The sequence below is a fragment of the Rhinolophus sinicus genome, chromosome 13, assembly GCF_057876585.1.
Source record: "Rhinolophus sinicus isolate RSI-liver-muscle chromosome 13, RSI-T2T, whole genome shotgun sequence".
NCBI classification, from domain to species: domain Eukaryota; kingdom Metazoa; phylum Chordata; class Mammalia; order Chiroptera; family Rhinolophidae; genus Rhinolophus; species Rhinolophus sinicus.
In genome coordinates this window covers 30,244,155-30,267,669 of record NC_142513.1, presented here as the reverse complement: position 1 = coordinate 30,267,669, position 23,515 = coordinate 30,244,155, and the positions used below count along the sequence as shown (strand labels likewise).

At 40.4% G+C, this 23,515-nt stretch overlaps 1 protein-coding gene, 1 long non-coding RNA gene and 1 pseudogene across 10 annotated transcripts in view; 2 read left to right on the top strand and 1 right to left on the bottom strand.

The window, feature by feature from the left end:
- Positions 1–23,515, bottom strand: part of PLCB4 (phospholipase C beta 4) — a 400,724-nt gene that overhangs the window by 109,268 nt on the left and 267,941 nt on the right. For all 9 annotated transcript variants that reach the window (XM_074318158.2, XM_074318162.2, XM_074318160.2 and 6 more), the window contains one exon: positions 22,779–22,922. In XM_074318158.2, coding sequence (XP_074174259.2) covers positions 22,779–22,922 — 144 coding nt within the window. The remainder of the gene's footprint in view (positions 1–22,778; positions 22,923–23,515) is intronic.
- Positions 833–9,724, top strand: LOC148756046 (uncharacterized). The gene is made up of 3 exons (XR_016018224.1): positions 833–4,868; positions 7,047–7,157; positions 8,181–9,724. It is a non-coding gene; the product is annotated as an uncharacterized LOC148756046 (long non-coding RNA).
- On the top strand, positions 11,353–11,698 carry LOC148756045 (small ribosomal subunit protein eS26 pseudogene; annotated as a pseudogene).

Here is a 23,515-nt window from a genome sequence, read left to right as displayed (position 1 = left end):
TGAAGGAAGATTGTGCATGGCAGTGAAGGAATTTGGGTCTCTAAAGGGCATTTTACTAGAAAAGGCTGGCCTGGGAGATAAGGTCAACTCTGTCCTTGGGTCCCATACTGTGCCAATAAATGCCAAACCAAGTTGCTAAAATTAAAAATCACACTCTTGGCAAAATGTTTTGTACCAAATTAATCCTGAAAGTTAAAACAGAACTGGGACCTCCACACAAGCCGGTACCTTACCTTCTTTGGTTTATGGGTCTGACTGCTGAAGCTCTGTGCTGGAAAAGGAAACTATTTTGGAAAAGATAGTAATATAGACATTCATTCTACCTGCACTCTCCAGTATGGTAACCACTAGCCACATGTGGCTACTCAAATTGGAAATGAATCAAAATAAAATTCAATGCCTCCATTAGACTAGTCCAATTTCAAGTGTTTAAAAGCCAACACCGGGCTGGTGCCAACCATAGTGGACAGTGCAAATAAAAAACACATCCATCATCACAGAAGGTTCTATTGGACAGCACTGCAAGTAGTACCAGGTTTAACACAGTCAAATGATTTAGTCACTGTAAGGGCCAGAAGCAATAACAGAGTTCTAGAAGTGTGTGTGTGTGTGTGTGTGTGTGTGTGTGTGTGTGTGTGTATGTGGTTTTAATTTTAATTGTGGTAAAATACAGAGGGTGCCAAAAAAATGTATACGCATTTTAAGAAAGGAAACAACTGCATTAAAATTGTAGTACTCAATAGATACTACTAATAATAAAAGATGAATCCATGTTACGTTTGACTTCTGCAATTACAAGAGGTGCTCAAAGTGGCGACCATCAGCGTCTAGACACTTCTGATAATGGCAAACTACTTACTGCTGACCAAAGTGTTAACATCTCTTAAAATGTGTAAACATTTTTTTGGTACCCCCGGTATACATAACATAAAATTTATCATTTCAACCATTTTTAAGTGAAAAATTCAGTGTCATGACGTGACATACACATTGTTGTACAACCATTTCTACTATCCAGCTCCAGGACTCTTTTCATCTTGCAAAAACGAAACTCTGTACCTCTGTACTCATTAAACTGCTCCCCATTTTTTCTCTCCCTAGTCACTGGCAACCACTGTTCTACTTTCTGTCTCTATGAACTTAACTACTCTAGGAACCTCATATAAGTAGAGTCATATAGTATCTGTCGTTTTGTGACTGGCTTATTTCACTTAGCATAATGTCCCCAAGGTTCATCCATGTAGCATGTGTCAGAATTTCCTTCTTTTGAAGGCTAAATAATATTCCATTGTTTGTATTACCACATTTGGTTTATCCACTCATCGGTTGATGGGCACTTGGGTTGCTTCCACCTGTTGGCCATTGCAAATAATGCTGCTGTGAACATGGGTGTACAAACATCTCTTCGATTTTCTGCTTTCAGATCTTTTGGATATATACCCAGAAGTGGACTTGTTGGATCATTTGGCAATTCTATTTTTAACTTTTCGAAGAACTACCATACTGTTTTCCAGTGTGGCTGTAGCATTTTTTATAATCCCACCAACAGTACACAAAGGTTCCAATTTCTCCACATCCCTGCTAACACGTGTTATTTACTTAAATGCTTTTGATAGTAGCTATCCTAATGGAGGTGAATCTAACAGAATTTTTGCTTTCCTCTTTGTACTCTAATCATACCTAACAGCTTCCCGAGGGAGGACTTAGCAGCTATAAGGGGTAAATTTCCTTTCAAAACTAGAAACAGCCATTTTCTGAGGGCTGCAAACAGCACTGAAAGCCTCAGCAAGCATGACAGTGAGATCAGGATTCTGAGGGAGGAGGAAGAAATGAAATAGTACCATTAAAGAAATGCCTCAATTATTTTCATCATCAGACTTTACTTCCTCTGTCAGGATAAATATGGGACTGCAACTCCCCGAGGACTATCAAATATCCTGTTACTGGTCTAACAAACCACAGGCCCACACAGTTTCCCAAGAGGAGACAGAAAAAGCACAAATAATTCAATGGCATTAACTGGGAAGCATTTTCTCAACCTGAAGGCTTGGTATGTGTTCCAAAACACAAAACAAAGTCCATGGTTTCCTAGGACAGAAAAATGGACAATTTCTGAGACTGTTCACTGGCTTTTTGTGATCATTCTAATTTAGTTTAATTCTAGAAATAGATTACAGAAACACTGCATTTTGAGGAGGCTTCAACAACTTCTATCCATCGTTTGAAAATACGGCTGGTAAAGAATCTTGTTTATTGTGATGGAAAGGTCCCTAAGAGTGACCTTTGAGGTCATCACCCCAGTGACAGCATCCAGGCTTAAGTTAGTAAAAAATGCCACTGGAATCGTCATAAGCCCTGATGCACCCTGGGAGGGAGGTTGCTGCTTCATTCTTTGTGATGATGAAAGTGAGGTCAAGGGCTTTGCCCAAGGTCACAGACCTACTGGCTCAGGGCTGAAAGGCAAGAAGAACACTGTAGTATGCCATTCACATCCGGGATATTTTCACTTAATGGCTGTTTACAGATTTCTCTCCATGACGTGGGAAAGTCCTATCAGACCTTTCCTTCTCTTTATTATCTTTCAGGTAATGTACACCTAGCATAATAAGGCCAAAAGACTGTAGGAAATATGTTAAGCATTTTGCTCTTTTGCTTTGTTTTCTTTTTAACATAAAATAGATGAAATGCCAGCAGGTGTCAGCAGAGTCTGAGAGTCTAGTTGAAAAGTTGTGCCAGCAGTGAACTAGATGCGTATAAACCTCTTTGAATGTTTTCAGATTAACAGAAGCAAAACATGTGACTGAGATATGTTTTTCTGGACGGCCGAAAACAAGTACACATGGGAACAGTCTACAGAAGGCCCCGAGAGGTGCATCTTCAAGTCTCAGGCTCCTTGTTTCTAGCAGGATCAGTCGCTGACACAGGTCGAGCACATACATTGGTTGGATGGTGACACTCTCCTAATATGATTCCAACCACTCTGGGCACCTTCCCTCATCCTGGGTGGGCATATGTAACCCGGATGCAGGGGACCCAGCCCACAGGAGCGCTTCGCTTTGGCTCTGATGTCCAAATCGGCAGCCTCGGCACTTCCCTAGCAGGTTGTAATTGTTACTCTTCTCCAGTTTTTCACTCTTTTCCAATTTTGTCTAAATTAACTTAAAGCTTATTTCAGGCCTTCTAAGGAGAAGGAAAACACGGTGCTTCAAGGGACTCTTGAGAGCTTGTGCTGGGTCGTTTGGGGGTAAAGAAGGGAGGAGTAGGAGCTGTCTTTAATTCTCTCCTGGGAACCTTCAACTTCTCCTCTGGGACGCCTTCAACTTATTTGCCCCATGCAGGCAGGGTCCATTTTCCAGACAAATGGCTGGTCTTCACCCTTACCCGTCTCCTTTGTCCTCAGCACACGAGGACTGTCACAGACAAGAGTAATCCCTTTCCCATATACAATTCTTTTCCCAAAAAGAAATGTATAGAGACACCAATGTAACAAAACTAAACCAAAAAAATATATGAATTTACACAGAGCATAAGTTTCACTTTTTTCCTTTAAAAACACTTGTTAGGTTGTTTTAAGGTTATGAAGGTAATATTTGATTCCCTTGGTAGAAAAATGAAAGCAAAAAGTGAATATCGCCCCAAATCCCTTTAGCATAAAGTCCTAACTTAATGCTGTGGATAAATTCTGTGACGTTAAGTGAAACAATGCATAACGAAACCAATTTTACCATAGGCTAATTGATATGAACAAGAGTTAAGTTCCTTTGGCATCTCATCAACGTAATAACAAAATGACACTGAACAAAATGTCCTGTTATTCAAGGTCTTGCTGTACTGCTATGAAGAGATAGCCACTGACAACATTCTGCTATTTGTCCTTCCAGCCTTTTTCTATGCATATATAGATTTGTCATTTTAAACAACGATTATTATCATTATTACACAATCAGCATCACTTCAGGCAGAATTATTCTTCCTTCAACTCAAACTTATCTCTAGATGTTGTTCCAGAAGCATTTTTTTTTTCAGTCTTTAGCCGAAGAGGCGTATTGTCAAAGCAAAAAATAACAGACACCCTGTGACTCTCTCCAAGTTTGCTATGTAATTTTCTCCCAAGAGAAGACTCAGTGGCATCCTCCCTAATCTTTTGGTGTCTGGCTCTTTGTTGCCAGAGAGGTGACTGGTGGAGGTGGTGGAGGCATCTTAACTAAGTCTGCTCAAAAGTTAACTAGAGGCTTCCTCCTTAAGGGACCAGCAGCGTCGGAATCACTTGGGAATTATTAAAATGCAAATTATCAGGCTTCATCTATTAAATGTCTCTAGGGCTGGGGAACAGAAATCCGTGTTGAAATGAACTTTCTGAGTGAATCTTTTGTAAACTCACTTTTAAGAAACTCTGTTCTAAACCCGCACCACTCCAAGGGGTGGCTCCTAAATCTTTAGCATCGACATAACCTGGGAGCTGGTTAGAAATGCAGAATCTCAGGTCTTATCCCAGACGCACTGGAACAAAATGTGCATTTAATAAAGTCCCAGGTGACACCTGTGTACATTCCGTTTGAGAAGAACAGTCTAGGAGAGGGGTCCCTCCCAACTCGGAGCATCTCCTTCCATTGCCCACCTGGGAAGATCTGGGTTTGGTTTCCTAAGGGAGGTGAAGGTTTCCTGTGGTGCCCTCAGCTGGAATATGCGATCTTCTAGTAAGGCCCCTGGAAAGAGCCCAGCGTTCCTGATTTGCTCTTTGTTTTTGTTATATCCCTCCCCACCTGAGCTGAACAAATCTGCATTCACTGGAATGGACTGACCTGCACATGTAGGGGCTGAAGTTCGGTCGCTTGTGTGTGGAAACAAGGGGAGGCAAGATACTACAGGTAGGGACTTTTACCTTCCCTGTGCCTGGGCTGTGAAAATAATCAGTGGATGGGGCCATCTGCAATATTTAGAATATGGGAAGTTTGGGGTACCGGTAACTCATCAGCCTTACTCCGTACAGGTTTTTTTGTTTGTTTTTGTTTCTTTAAGTAAGTGGGGATAAGAAAAAGTCAGGGCATTTTTCGATTGGCTATTCATAAGGCGCCCAATTGCTCTAATAACTAATTAGTTTTCATCTGCTCAAACAACGTAAGCCAGGAATTTATATAATTTGAAATTTATATAATTTGAATACAGCTGTTGATCTGTTTGTACTGTGAGTCTGGTAAGACTGAAGGACATTCAAGAATGGAAATAAGACCTATTTCCATGCACTTGGGGCAAACCATGAAACTTTTCAAGTAAGACTTCCAGTGTCTAATATTGCACTAAGAAGTTTCCTTATAAAGTGTTTAGAATGTAAAACTGCAGCATGTCACAAATCTCAAGATGAATAATAATCAGTGGACTAATTACATCTTTATAGTAAACTAGAAACTTAGTTGTAGGAGGGCATTTGAGCTTCCGCACTGCATTTTGAGCATTTGCCACTACTTGCAACAGTGGCTCAGATTTTAAAGACACTGTAGGTAGAACCCAACATGTTTTCTCTTATATATAAGCAAGGTGAATGAAGTCATTTCAGTTCAGTTAGAAGAAGGTATTAGTTGGCATTAAACTGGCAATATTTAAATTTGAAGACAAGACAAGGGAAAGACATTACCAGCTGATACATTATTAAAAGAAAACTATGTGGGTAGCACTCAGACTCTAGATTAGTAGTTCCCAGAGCTTCATCAGAATCCCCTACAGAGTTTATAAAACATTTCAGAAGCCTGGACTCCACCCCTCAAGATTCCCATTAACAGTCTGAGTGTGGGTGGGCTATCAATCTACTTTTTAGACACTGCAGATAATTTTAATATGAATCTACAACTGAGGACCTCTCTCTGAACTAGGCCACATATACTAAATTTGGTTTATCTTAGTATTTTTCAAACTTTAATGTGCATTTGGATCACTTAGGGATTTTGTTAAAGCGCAGATTCAGAGATAGTAGGTCTAGTGTCTACGTTGAAGATTCTGCATTTCTTTTTTTTTTTCTTACTTTTTAAAAAATTCAGTATAGTTGGCACACCATCTTATATTAGTTATATTAGTGTCAGGTGTACTCATACAATATAATGATTCAACTTTTTTATACCTTACAATGTGATCACCCTACTATGCAGCAATAAAAAAAAAAAGAAATCTTGCCATTTGTGACAACATGGATGGATCTACTGGGTATCATGCTAAGTGAGATAAGTAAGGCAGAGAAACACAAACACCATATGGTTCCACTTATACGTGGACTCTAAAAAAACAAAACAAACAAAACAACAACAAACTCATGGAAACCGAGACCAAAGGGATGGTTACCAGAAAGGGGGGTAACATAGAAGGGTAAAAAGGGAAGAGGAATACAGTCAATAATACTGAGCTAATTTTGCAGGGCTTATACATTATTTCCAGACAAGTCACATATCTTAAATACCACTACGAAGGCCACCAATGAAAAAGCAGCTCTACTTTCCATTACGCCAGCTATTCTCAAATGGTTCCCCAGATCAGCAGCACGAGCATCACGGAGGAGTTTATCAGAAATGCCAATTCTCAGGCCCCGTCCAAAACCTACGGAATCAGACACTCTGGGGGTGGGGCCCAGAATCTGAACTCGAACAGGCCCTCCAGGTGACTCTAACGCGACACTCACTGCATTATGCTAGTATCAGAGCATCTGGTGCTAATCAGAGAAAAAGATAATTGAAGAGGGTAGGAATGTGGCCACTGGAGGGTAGACTTGTCTGGTTTTATTTTTAATCAATTTTATTGAGGTATAATTTATATATAATGAATGGCCTATAGGCTTTTGATTCAAGATTTTCAAATCTTAACTAAGCACCCTTAGGGTGAGTCCTACTAATTGAGACACTTTAAATTTTAAATTTTCATTCCCCTGTTTGGGATTAACATTCATGCACACAGACATATCACTGGATGTGCTGACGTATTTTAAAGAAGTATGTATAAAGCAAGCATTGTGAAAAAGCAATGCAGGCGGCCATGGGAAAGCTGACTAAAAGGATCTTTCACAGCCACAGGATACTCAGGAGCTGGTGACGTTCCAGCTGGGAAGTCTCACTAGGAAGCAGGAGATGGCTTGGGGAAGCCTGTTAGAAGTAGCAACTTCCCCTGGTCTGAGACAGGTAAGTGCAAAATCAGGACAGTCCTGATCCGGAAGGGTTGGGCTTCTTGGGAGAACACTTATTAGATTATTTGGTACAATAAGACGACAGAGGTCCATTTCCCAGAACCAGGGTACGCGATCAGAACACCAGTTGGGCCACCAAATGTCCAGTGATCAGCTCTGAGCACTCAGGCTAGAGCCAACACAGCAGCAGGAAGTCTTTATCCCCTTGGCATTTGGCTCAGGTCTGAAGCAGGGCCCAGGGATTATCAAACCCCTGAGGCAAAAGCAGGAGAGTGGGGAAACTGGTGATTTAGGCAGGACTTGACAAAAAACAGTAACATTTTACCCTTCGAATGTGCTCCTCTAGGAGGGTAAATCCATTCTAAAATTACATTGGAATAGATCTTCCAATGTTTGTTTGTATGTTACAGACCAATTTTTACATTAATATGTTAAGAAGGAAAGCTAAAACAGCTTTTCTCTTTCATTTCAACAACCTTTCCCAGCTTTATTAAGGTGAGGGAGAAGTGCAGGTAGAATGTACTAACTGTCAGCCTCACAAGATACAAATGTCAATGTTGGAAACTCCCTCACGGCCGTGGGACGAAGGCAAACAAACAGACAATGACAGTGCTGACAGTGAGAACAAATCAGGCAAGGAAATCTGAAAGCCACCATAACTGCTATTCCAAGAGAGAAGAGGATAAGATAACAAGATGGTAAAGAATTCAATAAAGGAGCTAAACTCGCAATCTTAGACAAATTCAGTTGATAAACCCAGGATGCAAGTTTAAATTAATAAGCCTAGATAATGACCAAACTATTGAAACTGGTAGCCAACAGTAATGGAGGTTTAAAAAAGAAGGGATAATCAGTAGAGCGACAACTCAACAGTAATCTCAAAAGCCCTTGGGAAGTCAATAAGAATTCTCATGAAATTTTCAAATCCAAAAGAACACTGAGAAAAGAAAATAGAGAGAGCAAGCCTGAGTGTCTCCCAGAAAATACGATTTTTTCATCTGCTGTTCTCTGTTCACAGAGTGAAGTTGAAGAAGGTTAAAGAAGGAATGTATTAAGCGTCATCTGATTCTTAAATCACCTTGGCAAATGAGTACTTTGGGCATGAAATAAGCTGTCACATATGAATATGTGGGGCTGTGTTTCAAAGATGGATTTGGATGGGCCTGGATAATATTTGTACTTTCCTAGTCAAAATTAGTTTAGTCACACACACAGTCAAAACAAAACAGTCTGTCAGCCTGGCTGGTTATCTTGACAACACTGCATAGTTAGGTCAAAAAGGACATCTAAATAGTCACAAGAAAGGAGAGGACATCGTGCTGTTCTTGGTCATCGTGCTGTTCTTGGTCATCGCTCAGAAACTGGAGTATTAAATTCCCATTCCAGATGCGTTTCTGTTCATTATAATTTCTAAGAGAAAACGTTTGCGTTGCCTAAGCCTGATTCTGTAGATACCCTGTAACTATGTCCTATTGGACTTACAGAATCTTGTCCCAAATAACCACATCTCATTCCAGATATCTACTCCACTAAGTACACTGTAGAACGGAATCAGGATATGGCACCCCAAAATATCCAACTTTGGCATAGGAATTATTTTAAGCTGAAGCCATCTGAATTCCTGAAATCTCTTATCTGCCTAAAAGCAGACCTTCCCTAAAGAACTCAATTGTCATAAATCCCCCCAGCAGCAATTCTGATCTTCTCTTCTGGAAGATGAAAAGCTGGCAGGACACCCAAACAGAAATTGTCTCAAAACTACTATATCTCCTATCTCCTCCCCTGAGGGCCCATTAATCTTTCCAAAAAATCATTTGCTCTCCTTTAAGTGGCCTTTCGCCCGCCCTCTTTCCTCTGTTAAGATGTAACATCATCTCTCAAATCTCACTGCTCCTTTGGGTAGTCACTTCTTCCTGTGATGCTCCCGTGCATGTAAAATAAAAAAAAAAAAAATAAGTTAAATTAACAAAAAAATAATATATCTCTGTCTTTTCTCCTGTTAATTGGCCTGTTGTCAGTTTATTTTGCAGACTCGGCTGAAGAAATCATATATACACACATACGTACATTCAAATACGTTCATGTCTCTGTTCACTGACCTTGGACAAACAATATATGATGTTCTTTAGTGCCCCAGAGTTGACAGAGCGGCTCCACTCCTACAATCCCCAGAAATCATTCAAGAAGAAAATGAGATGTGTGGTTTATTTTATATAACACTTATTTGGCATCCAGTGGAGAACTTTGAATTAACTGAAGAATTTTAAGATTTGAGAAAAACCAAGAGCATCATCCTATGCCAGTCAGGAACCACCAGATTTGTGAGAGTGCATTTTTGGTCTCAACTGTCAAATTTGCAAATCTTGGTGGGTAAGAGACAAGTAAACAGCTGGTGAATCAAAAGGTGTTCATGAAGTTGTTTTTTTGGCTGAGGTCACAGTCCTCCTGACATGTACCAGCTGACAACACTGGCAAATTAAGTCATGGCAAAATGAACACTATTTCAACATGCAGACAAATGCTACCTGCTGAGGCTCTGTAATAAGCATAATCAATCAAGGGGACTCTGGCTAACTGTTGCTCAGGCAGCATCAACCTATAAGTATTTATGAGCTCTGGCACATCAACTCTATATGTAATCCTATAAATGAAATAGGACATAATATAAGAAGTACTAAAAAGAATCTAAATGAGTGGGTTTGTTTCATTGTCTGACTTTCTATCCATTACCTAACTTTCTATCCTCCACTTCCTGTCCCATAAAAGGGGAGGGGGGAGAAATGTGGCAGCAGGAAAACAGAGACAATAAAAAGAATATTTATGGGAAAGATGAATACATGAATGCCTAGATTCCATTGTTTTGATATTTCTGGAAAAATACTGAGCTGGGTAATGCATCTGTGATGTCATTTGCTGATTTTTCCTGTAAAACAGTCATTCTGAAAGATTTTTCGTTTGTGCCCCTTCGATAGGCCAAAATAAATAAATAAACGAAAGTTTGGGAAATAGCTGACTAAACCTGCTCCTTGCTTAGATTGATATGAGAATAGTAACCGTAAAGAAACGTGTCTAGCAAGGCTTTCTCATACTTGCTTGACCGGGCAACCCCCTTTAAATGTGAACTTTTCTGAGGAACCCATTTTGCGACCACCAATTTGGGAAGTGCTGTTCTTCCCAAGTCCTACATCTCTCACTGATAAGGATATTAAACATTTACCTTAACAAGTACAATAAAGTCATACAATGTTATAGGTGGAAGTGGCTGTTCCCTAACTTGAGAGCTGCAACTTAAGGTGGTGGGAAAATGCAAGATCTGGACTGGATCCACTGCCGGGTTCAAAACACCAGCTCCGCCACTTACTGGCTGTGTGACCTTGTGCAAATGACTCAACCTCTCTGGGCCTATTCCATCCTCTGTAAAATCAAGATAGTCATACCCATCCCGTAGAATTGTGAGAATTAAATGCGATAATATATGTCAAGCACTTTGAACAGTGTCTGTTACTCAATATAAACTAAAAATATTTCATTGCTGCTGCTCTTATTATTATACTTATTAGGGGTCAGTAAGCCTATTCAGGGAAGGGCGAAGTAATAAATATTTTAGGCTTTGGGGCCACATATGGTTCTCTGGTGTAGTTTTTATGTTTTGATAACAACCCTTTAAAAATGTAAAAGCCATTCTTAGCTCACTGGTCATATAAAATCAGGCTGAGGGCTGGGTTTGGTCCATGGGCCGCACGTTACCAGCCTCAGATTATGTTTATTAAATTTTTCGCTTTAGATCCTAGCCTTCGGAGGCAACAATCTCATTTCAGGTAGGCATCCTGCCCACCTCCTCATGCATCCCCTTTTACAATTACACCCCAAAGATTCGAAAACATACAAACGCGTGTAGGCCCACATTACGCACACATTATGTTCACAACGGCCATTGTTACTAGAAGTAAAAACTGGGGCTTTGTGGTCAACAGAGAGGGAATTTAAAGCTAGCGCCATTTTTCTCTCCCAGGGGCCAAAAGGTGAGATCCAAACTTCATATTATGCTTCTGGTGGAATTAGAGTAATTCATTTTGCATTCCCTTGGTAGAGTCATTTGATAACACTTGCAATTAGGGCAAACTGAGCTGCTCTGGGCTGGGCCTAGAGCATAGAATCGCTTCTTAGGCTCTTGGGTCCTTGCTTCCAAGATGACCAAGAAAAGAAGGAACAATGGTCGTGCCAAAAAGGGCCGTGGCCATGTCCAGCCCGTTCATTGCATCAGCGCCGCCTGATGCATGCCCAAGGATGAAGCCATTAAGAAGTTTGTCAAACGAAACATAGCAGAGGCCACAGCCGTTAGGGACATCTCCGAAGCGAGTGTCTTCGCCGCCTACGTGCTTCCCAAGCTGTATGTGAAACTACATTACTGTGTGAGTTGTGCCATTCACAGCAAGGTAGTCAGGAATCGTTCAAGTGAAGCCCGGAAGGCCCAAACACCCCACTCCAATTTAGGCCTGTGAGCGCTGCCCACAACCTCCACCAAAGCCCATGTAAGGAGCTAAGTCCTTAAGATCCGAAGAAATATTCTCTGAGACAAAAAATAAAATGAAAATTATACTTAAAAGAAAAAAAGAATCACTTCTTAGGAAACCTGTCAGGTTCAAGAAACAGAACAGTGAGAGAGACCCTGGCCATGCAAACATGTTCTGGGTGAAGACCTCAGCATTCTGAATACAAGTTTCTGAAGAAGCACGAGCTGGTAACACCACGAAAAGCGACCTCCGAGATCGTGGCATTTACAATTACATTGAGCCCAAGGAAAAATATTAAAGACCAAAAAATGCACATGATAAGAATTTTCAAATGATAAAATACAATATATTAAACTCTATAAACAGCATGAGTTCAACTGTGTATAAAAGAAAATTGTGTGTGTATTAAAAAGACACATTAAGGTGGCTGTGGGGTTTGTGGGGAGGGAGTAAAGGGGGGCTTAACAGTCACAACTGCTTAATGGGCACGGGGTTTCCTTCAGGGGAGATGCAATGTTTCCAACTAGATAGAGCTGGTGCTTGCACAACATTGTGAGATACTCAATGGCATTGAATTGTTCACTTTAAAGTGGTTAATTGTGTTTATGTGAATTTCGCGTTAAAAAAAGACACAGAAAAAGGGGGAATGCTCTCGGGGGAAGGGGGTTATATTCTTGTTTTTACTGTTCTGTACTTTCTACTAGAACGCAGTGCACATATGGCTCTACCATGCCAGTACTTCTTTTGCATTCAGAATACACCAGTGAACAGGACAAAAATGCATGGTCCATGCAAATGTTGAAAATGATTTTGCCAGGATGCTTGGTGTTGTTGCAGACCAGGGCAGGACGCTAAGCCTCAGTGCTGAGTTTCTTTCTTACTTTGTTCCTATTACCACTCCAAGGAGACCTCACTGAGGCCAGTGACAAAACTCGCTGAAAACAACAGCAAAACCTCCTCTGGCTTCAGTGTCGAGGTTCTTGAATATGCATTTTTTACAAGGAGCTTTACTTTTAAGTAAGTCCAGTTCTAAGGAAAATGACAGGAAGAAATCCACATTTGACTACTTAAGAAAGTGGAGGGTTTCAAAAGGAAGCAAAGATAGCTGTTTTCAGTATGTCAAGGGGCTAGAGATACAGAACACGGGAGATAGAGGCCAGGGCTTGCCCCACAGACAAGCCAAGGGCCCCGACTAGCATGTGATATCCTTTGCACTGCATGATCCACACACAGCACGTCCTGTGACAGACACATTCCCAAGACAACGTATTTGAAATGAATTCATTGTCCTTTCCGCCCTCATCCCAAAGTAACCAGTCCCTTAATTTCTGATTAACTGTATCATCATACTCCCAGTTAATCAGACTTAAAATCTGGTCTCTATCTTTATTTCTCCTCTAGCCTCACACAGAAACAAACCTTGATTCCACATGCCAGTGTTTCTTAGGTCTTCTTCCTCGAGTGACTGGTTGAAGCCAAGAACAACTGATTTCCTTGTATTCTATCTCAGGACCTCTCTAACTTCAACGTGCAGAGGAAGTACCTGCCTGTTCAAGTGCTGATTCTGATTCAGCGGGTCTAGGTGGGGGCTGAGATCCTGCATGTCTACCAGGTTTCCAGGTGAGGATGACACTGCTGGTCCAGGACATACTTTGAGAAACCATGCTCTCTGCCACATGTTATTACTAGTATATGTTGATCTTCTTAGAATGGAAAGATCGCAGTGCATCTCTCTCACAATGCAAGTCATGACCGTCTGTTACTTCTCTAGAATCTTCAGGCCAGATTGCACAAGCATCACAACTTGGCACTCAAGGCAGGCCACGGTCTAAAGCCTAACTTACCAATTTCCCAATAAAAAGTGTTCACTCCAGTCTTCTCAACGGACCCAACACTGAGGGTCCAACATTCCTCTGCTTCTGAATCTCTGCTCGTGCCCGAAGTCCCCTTTGCACAGCCTTCTCTTCTCTGGTGGACTGTGACTGTGCACTATGGATATCACCATAAGATGACCTGTGGGCCCTCCTTTTTCTGGGTACAATGTCCTGCTCCTTCTATGGAAATACTTTCCTCTCCTCTCCAACCACAGAGCTTCCTTCCCTAGTCGTTTGATGGCTGGCCTTAGAGATGGTGACATGACTCACATTAGGCCAATTTAGGGACTTCTATGTGTATATAAGTGTCATGTCAAAGCCATTCACTGGTACCGTCTTTGACGTCCAGCACACTCTCTTCTGCAAAACGAATCCTTACGTCTTATAGGAGAAAATAATGTCAAGGGTCACTTGGTACAGCTCCCTTCTTTTATAAAGGAGGATAAAAAGCCTGCGTAGTGGAATGATTCATGCCAGTTTATAATTAATCAGAAAATAATTCTTGGGTGAATAGCTGAAAGAAGAAGGAAAAAAATGGGCATGTTCATTTAAAATGTCAATGAAGTACACAGGTTAAGTAAACGTTAGCATTTACCTTGGTGTTAAATGCATCATGCTGTGTGCTGGCTGATGTCTAGTGCTAAGATTCTAAATGATCCACAGACGTGTTTGTCATTTGGCACACACAGTGCTTAAAAAAATGAATGTATTTGTCAACATTTTAACATCAGGAGGTTTCATGTAAGAAATCCAGATGTCCAGTTATCTCACGGAAAAAACACCACCACCACCACCACCACTAGCACCATTGAGCAACCCATGTTCTGACAGTTTGGAAACTGGCGGGAACTAAGTGGATGCTGCCCTCCCCTCTCCCCACCAAGTTATGGACATGGTTATATACACTCCAATTCACTAAAGTCTACACACTTCCCTGTTTGTCTTTGCCTGGCACTTTTTCATTATTCACACCATCTCTCTGGCTCCTGTAGGCATCTGAGTTCACAGCTTCTGGTCTAAAGGAAATACAACTTTTGGTGACATAAAAAAATAATTTCAGAATTCAGAGAGTGCCACCATGGATGAGACACTGAAGTACTGGACTTTGGGACAGATGGTCTTGCAAGAGCAGGAAGGGAGCAAGAGAGATGAAAGGTGGTTGTGGGAGGCCCACTGAGATGGTTCACCGCTCCACAGATGGACTGAGGCACACAGCTCTCCCAAGGCAGAGAGGCTGATGGTATCTACGTTCAATCCAGCAACAAAACAAACAAACCCTCTTATCTTTATTTGGCAAGAAAACACCGAGGTCGGCTGGGGCATTTAAAGTTTATGAATAAGAACCCACTTGTCTGCTCTGATTCACAGCTCTATCCCTTAAGATAATGTCACTGATTTATTTCCCATGAATTCAGAATGGTTTAAAGAAAACCAAAGTAAAACAAGAACATGCCAACTTTCAGACTTGGAAACATGAAAAAAATCACACACACACACACACACACACACACACACACACACACATACCCCACACCAGACTTGAGCCTCAAAAAACAGTGAGGCAATGTGGTGAAAGAATTGTAATCAATTTGTATATTGGGGCTTGGTGATAGATAGGAAATTCAGAATTACAATTTAGCTATTTACCATTCAGCTGGCATTGGCGGAGGAGAGCCTGGGCAGCAGACAGGGAAGTTAATGTAAGTTTTTCAAGGCTTCTCTCAGAGAAGAGCTTTTCTGTCGGGCAGTGGTTCTCAAACTTGAATGTACTGCAGGGCTAATTAAACCCAGGTTAATGATTCAGTAGGGCTGGGGCATGGCCTGAGAAGCTGCATCTCTAATTCAGTTACCATGTACTGCTGGAGCTGCTGGTCTGGGGACCACACTTTGAGAACCACCGGCATATATAATACAATTAAAACTGCATTTCAAGAAATAGCATTTTAAAAGGGGGTGCTTTGGAACAAACTTCTTTCTGGGGTCATGGAAACAAATTCTTTTTAATTGTGCTTTTTGTATTCTAAACCAGTGGAATAGATAGGTCTAGAGATTTACCTGTATGCTGTAGTCAATCAATTTGGTAAATCAATTTGGCATCTACACAGTCTGACCAAATAAGTTTTTACCAAATTGATTGACTACAGCATAGACTGTGTAGATGCCTGACCAATGCACTATAGACCTGAAGCTAGAGTAGAATAATATTGAATATTAACTATAACTAAATATATAGCTATACTTAGTCACGGCATGTGGCGTACAGCATAGGGACAATAGTCAATGGTATTGTAATAGCTATATAAGATGTCAGATGGGTAGTAGTTTGGGGGAGTGCGTTATCATTTATGAGGGGTTTAACTGTCTAACTATTATTAATATATTACATTGCTTTGTACACCTCAAACTAAAAAAACTTGTTTGGGCTCCAAATCATGATTTTTGGACTAAATCCATTTTTATGCTAAGCCAACAGGAGTCCAACTTCACCCAGCATCAGAATTACCTGGGTCAATAACCTTCTAGTTAAAGATTACTGGGCTCCACCCCCAGAATTTCTGATTCATTCAAAAGTGCCACCAGAGAGAATTTGCATTTTTAAGACGCTCCTAGTGAGGTCTCTAGTCTAATCCCTTTGAGTAGCTCCAAACTTGACCTTGGGTAGGGCAGAGAAACTAGTTGAGGGAAGGAAGCACTGCAGGGTGTTAGCAAAGCCAGTAGGAGGGACTTACTAAATAGTGAACTTGATTTTTTTTTTTCAGCGAAAAAAAGAATAAACCCCTTCTCCAAGAACCGTTGCAGTAAGCCTTCCATTCACATAATTGAAGTTCAGCAAAGAGATTTTGACATTTAACGCAATTCACTAAAATAAGATTTTATCACCTATAAAACCCTGACTTGATCTTTCTGTATACAAAAAGAACACGTAACATTTTTGTAACTTAATTTCTTTGGTAGTTATTCACCGCACTATGTGATGACTTGGTTACAAAGTATAATTATGGGGTTTGCCAAATATTTATAACCTGCATAAAGTATAATGGGTAGCCTGGAAATTATCTAAACTCAATCTAAATCTTCGCATGTTGAACTTCTTAAGAGCAGCTTATTTTTGTAATCAAAAGGAAATTCAACTTGGTATAAAATACCAGACTTATTGTGGATATTTTAAATGGGGGTTGCATTTCAAGCTTATGTACAGTGACTCTGTAATTCCAGTCTGATGTGTAGCCCCAGCTGCAACTTAATGAAAGACATCTGAACTCCCGTCGCCGCCAGACACTGAAATCCTCACAAGCTAGTTGCATTCTAAGAGGAAAATACATGAGAGAAACTGAGTCGCTTTTCTAACTAGAGAAAGTTGTTATCATGTTCGGTGTTATCATGGTAGCAGTGGGCAAAGAGATGAGTATGATTCAGCATAAAAAAGCTTTATTCCAGTGTAGAAAAAAATTGGAAAATACCTTCTTCGTGTGGCTGCTTTTATTCATAGGTGTTTGAAGCTACATGACATGTGAGAATGAACTACCGTACTACGTACAGCACACTGTGTTTGAGGAAAAAGTGTCAGCACTTTGTTAGCAATTCCTTTTAACAGAGGGTTTTTAAGGAGAGGAAATGAAAGCTAGATTTTCTAACTGAAGTGACAGGAAGGATTTAGGTAAGCAGAAAATAATGATCGAAATTGGCAAGAGGCCAAGACACCAGGGTTAAAACCTCCAGTCTTGACATGGAGTCTTAGCAACAGGCCCATTACATCCTGAAAAGTGACTCTAAAAATAATACCATGGAATCCCAGACCTTTTTGATTATCACTGAATCACATTTTCTCAATCTTCTTGTCCAAAGATCACTTTCCTAGTTTTCTCAGAGCTCCACTGTAAAATACCTTGGTCTACAGCATTAAGGGTTATACCTATTTATCACCCAGGTTAGAATTTACTGATTCAGTCAACATAAAGACCTCAATAAAACAGGCATTTACCGAGTACTTATTAAACGTTGAGTAATGACTGTTCTACATATCGGGGATGCAGCAGTGAAAGGGACATTGGCTTCGTGTGGAAGGAGAAAGACAACAAATAAATATTTGGTATGTTAACAGAGTTATGAAAAAAAATAAAGCAGGCTAAGGAGTTAGGAAGTGCTGAGGGGTGGTGAGGTAGGGAGCGCCTACTAGGTGATATTCTAGCAGAGGCTTCAGAGTGTGAGGGAGAAAGCAGGCATGTAACTGGGGAAAGAGTATGTGCCAGGCGAAAGGAACAGCCCATGCAAAGTCCCTCAGACTGGAAGGAGACATAAGAAGGAAAGAAGGAGATGAAAATAGAAAGGGAAACGGAAATGAGGGTTGCTTCTTGCAGGGCCTTGTAAGCTTTGGAGGTTTCTGAGCAGTGGAATGATGTGATCTGAATTACATTTTAACAACAGCTCTCCAGCTGTTATTTTGAGACCAGATTAAAGGGGCAAGGCCAAAGTCAGAAAAGCCAGTTAAGGAAGAAATGATATTGGCCTGGGTGGTGGTGAGAAGCAGCTAGATTCTACATATACGAGTGTTCGTTAATGAACCCACGCGAGGAAGGTGCTCATGGTCTCAACTACTTGAAAAGACTGTGGGAGAAGGGTGAGAAGCTTGGACTTGTACTTAAGTGTACGATATTATTAGACATGTATTTTGCAGGGGGAAAAGGTCTATAGAACTGAGCTCAAGGCTTCTAAAGAGGTACAGTGGCAAAGCAAGCTTATTACTAAGGGCAGCTGAAGAAAATACAAGCTGAGCTACAAAAATGTCTTTTATACTGGTGCCATCTTTTATTGAAAAGAAAAGCGCAATCATATTTTCACAGTCATGTATACTGGAAACATTTTGTATTTATTTGAAACCTCAACCTGAAAAAAAGAGTTCATGTAAAATTTTACTGACTCTTAAAACACCCACTTGAAAAAAGAAGAAAAAACTCAGGCCGAGTTTGAGAAGTAGATGCACAAGGAAGGTAACATGGCTTGCTCAGGGTCAGGAAAGGGTCCTCCAGGGAGAGTCCATGAAGTTGAAAGTGGGCTCATTTGTCTGGATAAAATGTTTGGCGAAGTGAATTTCTCAGAATGGTCAGCTTTTGCCGTAGGAGCCAAGGCATTAAGAACAGATTGAGGAATCTCATAGGATAAATACTCCTAAGCAAGTTCTACACTAAAGACTCTCTTAACTTATATCTCACTGCTCAGACCAAGGCATATCAGATGTTCATGAAACACCAAAAACACCCTGGCCACCCAGAAAGTGCTGAACTCTCAGAGTTAATGAGTTACTTTCCAAGGATGTACTCTTGCTCTCACCTTGCATGCTTACCATGAGTTACTTATGTGTGTTTTCAAACTGGTTTATGTTTGTTGTAATAAAATGTTACGTGAACCAATGAAATATGCTTGTGGAAAGAGGTGGCTGTTTCTCTAGTTGAATATTTTGGAAAGATTTCTTTAAAGGCAAGTTGCTAAAAAAATTTTTTTTTTTAAATTCTGTATGAATAAGGCAACTAAAGCATTAGGGAAAGAAGTCATACAAGTGTAAGATTCTCTACCTCATTGCTCCATAAGTGTGTTTGTAGTCTCAGTTCTGCTTTACAGAAACCAAACTGTGTATTTGAGACAATGCATTATGGATGAGGAACAGACAGAAAATATATCAACTTCAATCAACAGCCCCATACCTAATGAAAACACTTTGGCCTTAAAAGACTAGCCAAGAATTGAATCACATTTATGTGCTTTGAGTTAAAATAAAGTGTTTAAGGTGTGTGTTGTTTTAAAAAATAATAATTTGCTTTAACTGACCTTTGTGATAAATGACCAGGAATACCGCTGGCTAAAGGGCCAGTTAGCCCATTCTTTGGTGCCGTGATCTAGACTCCTCACTTGTACTCACGTTACAGTGGTACCACAAGCTATGTCACAAACACCATTTCAGGTACACTGGGAGATCTCTACATTTCTCACTTGACCTGATTTAATTTATGAATTCCGCCATCACTTTGATGTGAGGTAATTACATCTGTGTGTGTTTTGTATAAACCCTCTCAGTTTGATGGTTTGTGTGTTCTGTTAGGGATAAGAACACATGTAGAAGAATATGAACAAAATGGCAGTAACGGGGAAAATGTTGGCAGTGGTGAAAGTGGTTAAGTATTCTGAGATAGATTAACACAGTATTTTAAGTTTTACAATCAAGAGGTGGGCAAGATTATCCACATACACATATAGTTAGTGAAAAATTTTTTCAATATCTTCTCTATGTTTCGATCAGCCAACAGGACAGGCTCTAATAATATGGAAAATCTAGTTTAGACAGTGAGATTTATATTTACATATTACACTATTAATGAAATATGAAATTCTAAGTAACAGTTCCCAGAACTGTTTAGTTTCCCAGAAACATTTAGTTTCTTCAATAGGAGGAGGTTTAAATAGTATTGAGTTTGAAATGACAATTCAGGACAGCATTATTTTTATAGTCCTTACTTGTTTGGCTAGCTTATCTTAAAGTTCAGGGAAAGCGATACTAGAAAAAAAAACCTCTTATCTTTAAGTATATGATATACCCCCTGCTTCACACATACACATGCATAATATCTACATAAGTACAGGTTCTACATAAGAACACGGTTCTTAAACAAAATGGACCAAAACTGACAGCAATCAAACCACAGAAGGCAAAACAGTTACATGGGATTTACTAAACTGAACCATCTTCCCAGGACTGTACTTGCTGAGGTCATGGGCGGAGTGGGCAGCATAACATGGGAAATCAGAACGCCTGAGTTTTAGGTCAGACTCTGGCCAAGCCTTAGGTGTGCAGTCTTAGGTGAGTTCTTTCAACTTTTCGGCTTCATCTCTTCATCTGAAAAATGGGTGCTGGGAAGCCCTTCCTAAGTTCCGTTTCCAGCTCTAACATTCTGTGACCCTGTGATCATAATAGCTAAGACACATCAAGGTTTTCAATGAGAAAGGCAGTACACAAAGCACTTTCCATGTAATAACTTGTGTAATCCTCATGACAATCCTAAGCGCAGCTATTTTAGTATTATTCCCATTTTACAGACTAAGGAAATGAGGCACAGAGAGGCAAGTTGTATGTCTAAGTCGCATCGCTGATAAGTGGAAGAGCAAGGATTTGAGCCAAGGCAACCTGGTCCCAAAGCCCAGATTCTAAAGCTTATACCTAGTCATACTGTTTCTTACAATATGACAAGTTGACAAAAGCCAGGAAACAGGTCTATGGAAGTACCGTTTTGCTCAATTTCCAGTGGCTAAATATCTGTATGTGATTTCACAAGCCTTTTTTAATTCATGGGTGGTCAGCATGGACCTCTAGGACTGAATGTCGCTATGAAAGTGCAACTAAAAACACCTCTGTAGCACATATGCAGGTGTGAACTACAAGAAGCAGGAACAACGTTTGTTTAGATCAGGGGTGTCCAAACTGTGGCCCGCGGGCCAACTGTGGCCCGCAATCCATTTTTAATTGGCCCGCAGCAAATTCCAAAAATATATTTAGTTTACTTAAATAAACCTGGTGAGGCAATACATACTTCACCTCGAGTGAGTGGCCTGGCTGTTTGTGGATTTTACTGCATATGGCCCTTGGTGAATGAAATTCTAAGTAACAGTTTGGACACCCCAGGTTTAGATCATCAGGGTTCAAGAAGCCATTCAAACTAGGTGTTGACCTGAGCAAAATAATAAAAGAACGTGAAGGTACTGCAAAATCTATTTTCCCAAATTGAGGTGACCTGGAACAATAGCACAAAACCAACAAAACCAACAGAGGACAGAAGCAAAGGCCCTCAGGTAAGATCCTTGGCTCCAAAGCTACAAAGCCAGGCGTGCTTCTTAGAATTCACTGCACACATGAGTTACTGGGTGGGGAGGGGGTCTTGTTAAAAATGAAGAATCTGGATCAATCGGTCTGGGGGCCCTGTGACTTTAATGTGTAAGGAGCTCCCAAATGAAGTCATTGCTGCTGGAATGTGGACCACACTTTGAGGGAGGGTAAAAGAGCCTTTATTGTCTCGGAGTCTGCAGAACTCAACTCTGCCGCCAGTCAGCTCTGGGTCTAGGGTTAAGTCTTCTACTCTCAGTTTCCTCCGGTGATCTTACGTACATTCCCTTCTAGCTCTAAAATTCGATACTTCTAATGATGGCTTTTGTCATTCAACCCTGAACTGAGTTTCTACTTGTAATATTAAAGGGAAAATGAAATGCCCCTTGTATCCCCCAAAACCCAGGTCTCTGTGATGGGACAGCAAAGATGCAGGCCTCTTCACATATATCACAGAAAGAAAGATAACGGGAGCTCTTTTCAGAGGCAAAAGCACTGTGAAACAAATGGCTTGCAGAAAAATGATTTAAATTTGAGACTGTCTACTTTGGTCAAAATCTCTTTCAGACTCGTTTGCCAGGGCAATAGTATGCTGGGCATGGTATTAAAAGATGGATCATAACCCAATACTTCAAACCCCTTGGGAGGGGCTTGGATACCTTAACCATCTAGACCTGTGTGTCCAACATGGTAGCCATTACCCCTATGTAGCTATTGAGCACTTGTGAAAAGACTTAGTATGAACAGAACACAAAATGTGTCACTAATAAATGTTATATCGATTTCATGTTAAAATGACAATAGTTTGAATATATTCAGTTAAATAAATTCTTTTATTGAAATTAACTTCACTGATTCTTTTTACTTTTTAAATGTAGCTGCCAGATAAATCTAAATTTTATCTGTTGCCTGCATTCTATTTCCACTGCTGATCAAGCCCCTTGCTACTCAAACTGTGCTTGTCAGACGAGCAGCATCCACATCAACTGGGAACTTGTTAGAAAGGGAGAATTTTGGTTCCACCTCAGACTTATTGAATCAGAATATGAATTTTAACAAAAACTCAGGTAACTCCCATGCACACGCAAGTCTGAGAGGTGCTGGGCTAATTTTTCCTGCAACACATCACAGAAGGTATTTGGGTTACTGGTGCATCTGAGTGACATGCTAAAAGGGTATCGTGCTTTGCTGAATTTTCTATACCAACATTCCACCAAGAAAATAGAAATATATTTTAAAAAAATTTAAACTATTATACAATAAAAAAAATATATATATCGAAATTATATTTTAAAAAATTACGTGTACCACATACGCATGTATGGGGAGGGGAAGGGAGGCAGGCAGTTCACTGAGGCTACCTTAGTTACTTCTGGATTTTCAGCCACCATGTAAGTGGAACTGATGTTCACCAAATCTGTCCCACTGCAGACACACACGATCCGCCCTTCCAGATCATTTTCTGATTTTCCAACAGCTTCAAGAGCAGCCAGGATTTTGGGATCCTGTATAGAGGTTGATAAATAGGAAAAAGTATGTTAGATCACAGAGCGTGGAGGAAACATGGTAAAAAGAAACCACATTTGACAAAAAATTTACATATATATATGCAACATGCAAATGTTTTCTATGTAAAATGCCAGACATCTCGCATTATTCTAAAACTTGCAGAGGTAAAATCGGTAACACTACATATTACTGGAACTCATTTGGTAAGAAAGGCACTGTCATGTTATTGATTTAGAAATCCAGGTGTGGAATATGGCAACAAGATGGAAAGGCTCTGACTGGGACTTGTTTGTGTCCACAAAGATTGAAGGGGTCTCTCACGGAGAACAGTCACCGAGGTTTCACACAAATAAGCACGGCATTGCCACAGCCAGCAACCTAGGTTACTCAGAAATGAGATTAAGTCCCTCAAGTAGCCTGGACACAAAGAGTGACTGTGTTCACCTCTAGAAGCCTCCTCATCCACATTTGGAATGAAGTCTGTGTAAGTTTACCCTAATTAGCAAATAAAAGAGTGTCTTTGTCCTCGGAAAGAACTCAGGAGGAAATGCCAACATAATTACACAGAAATTTGAACTAACACAAAAGA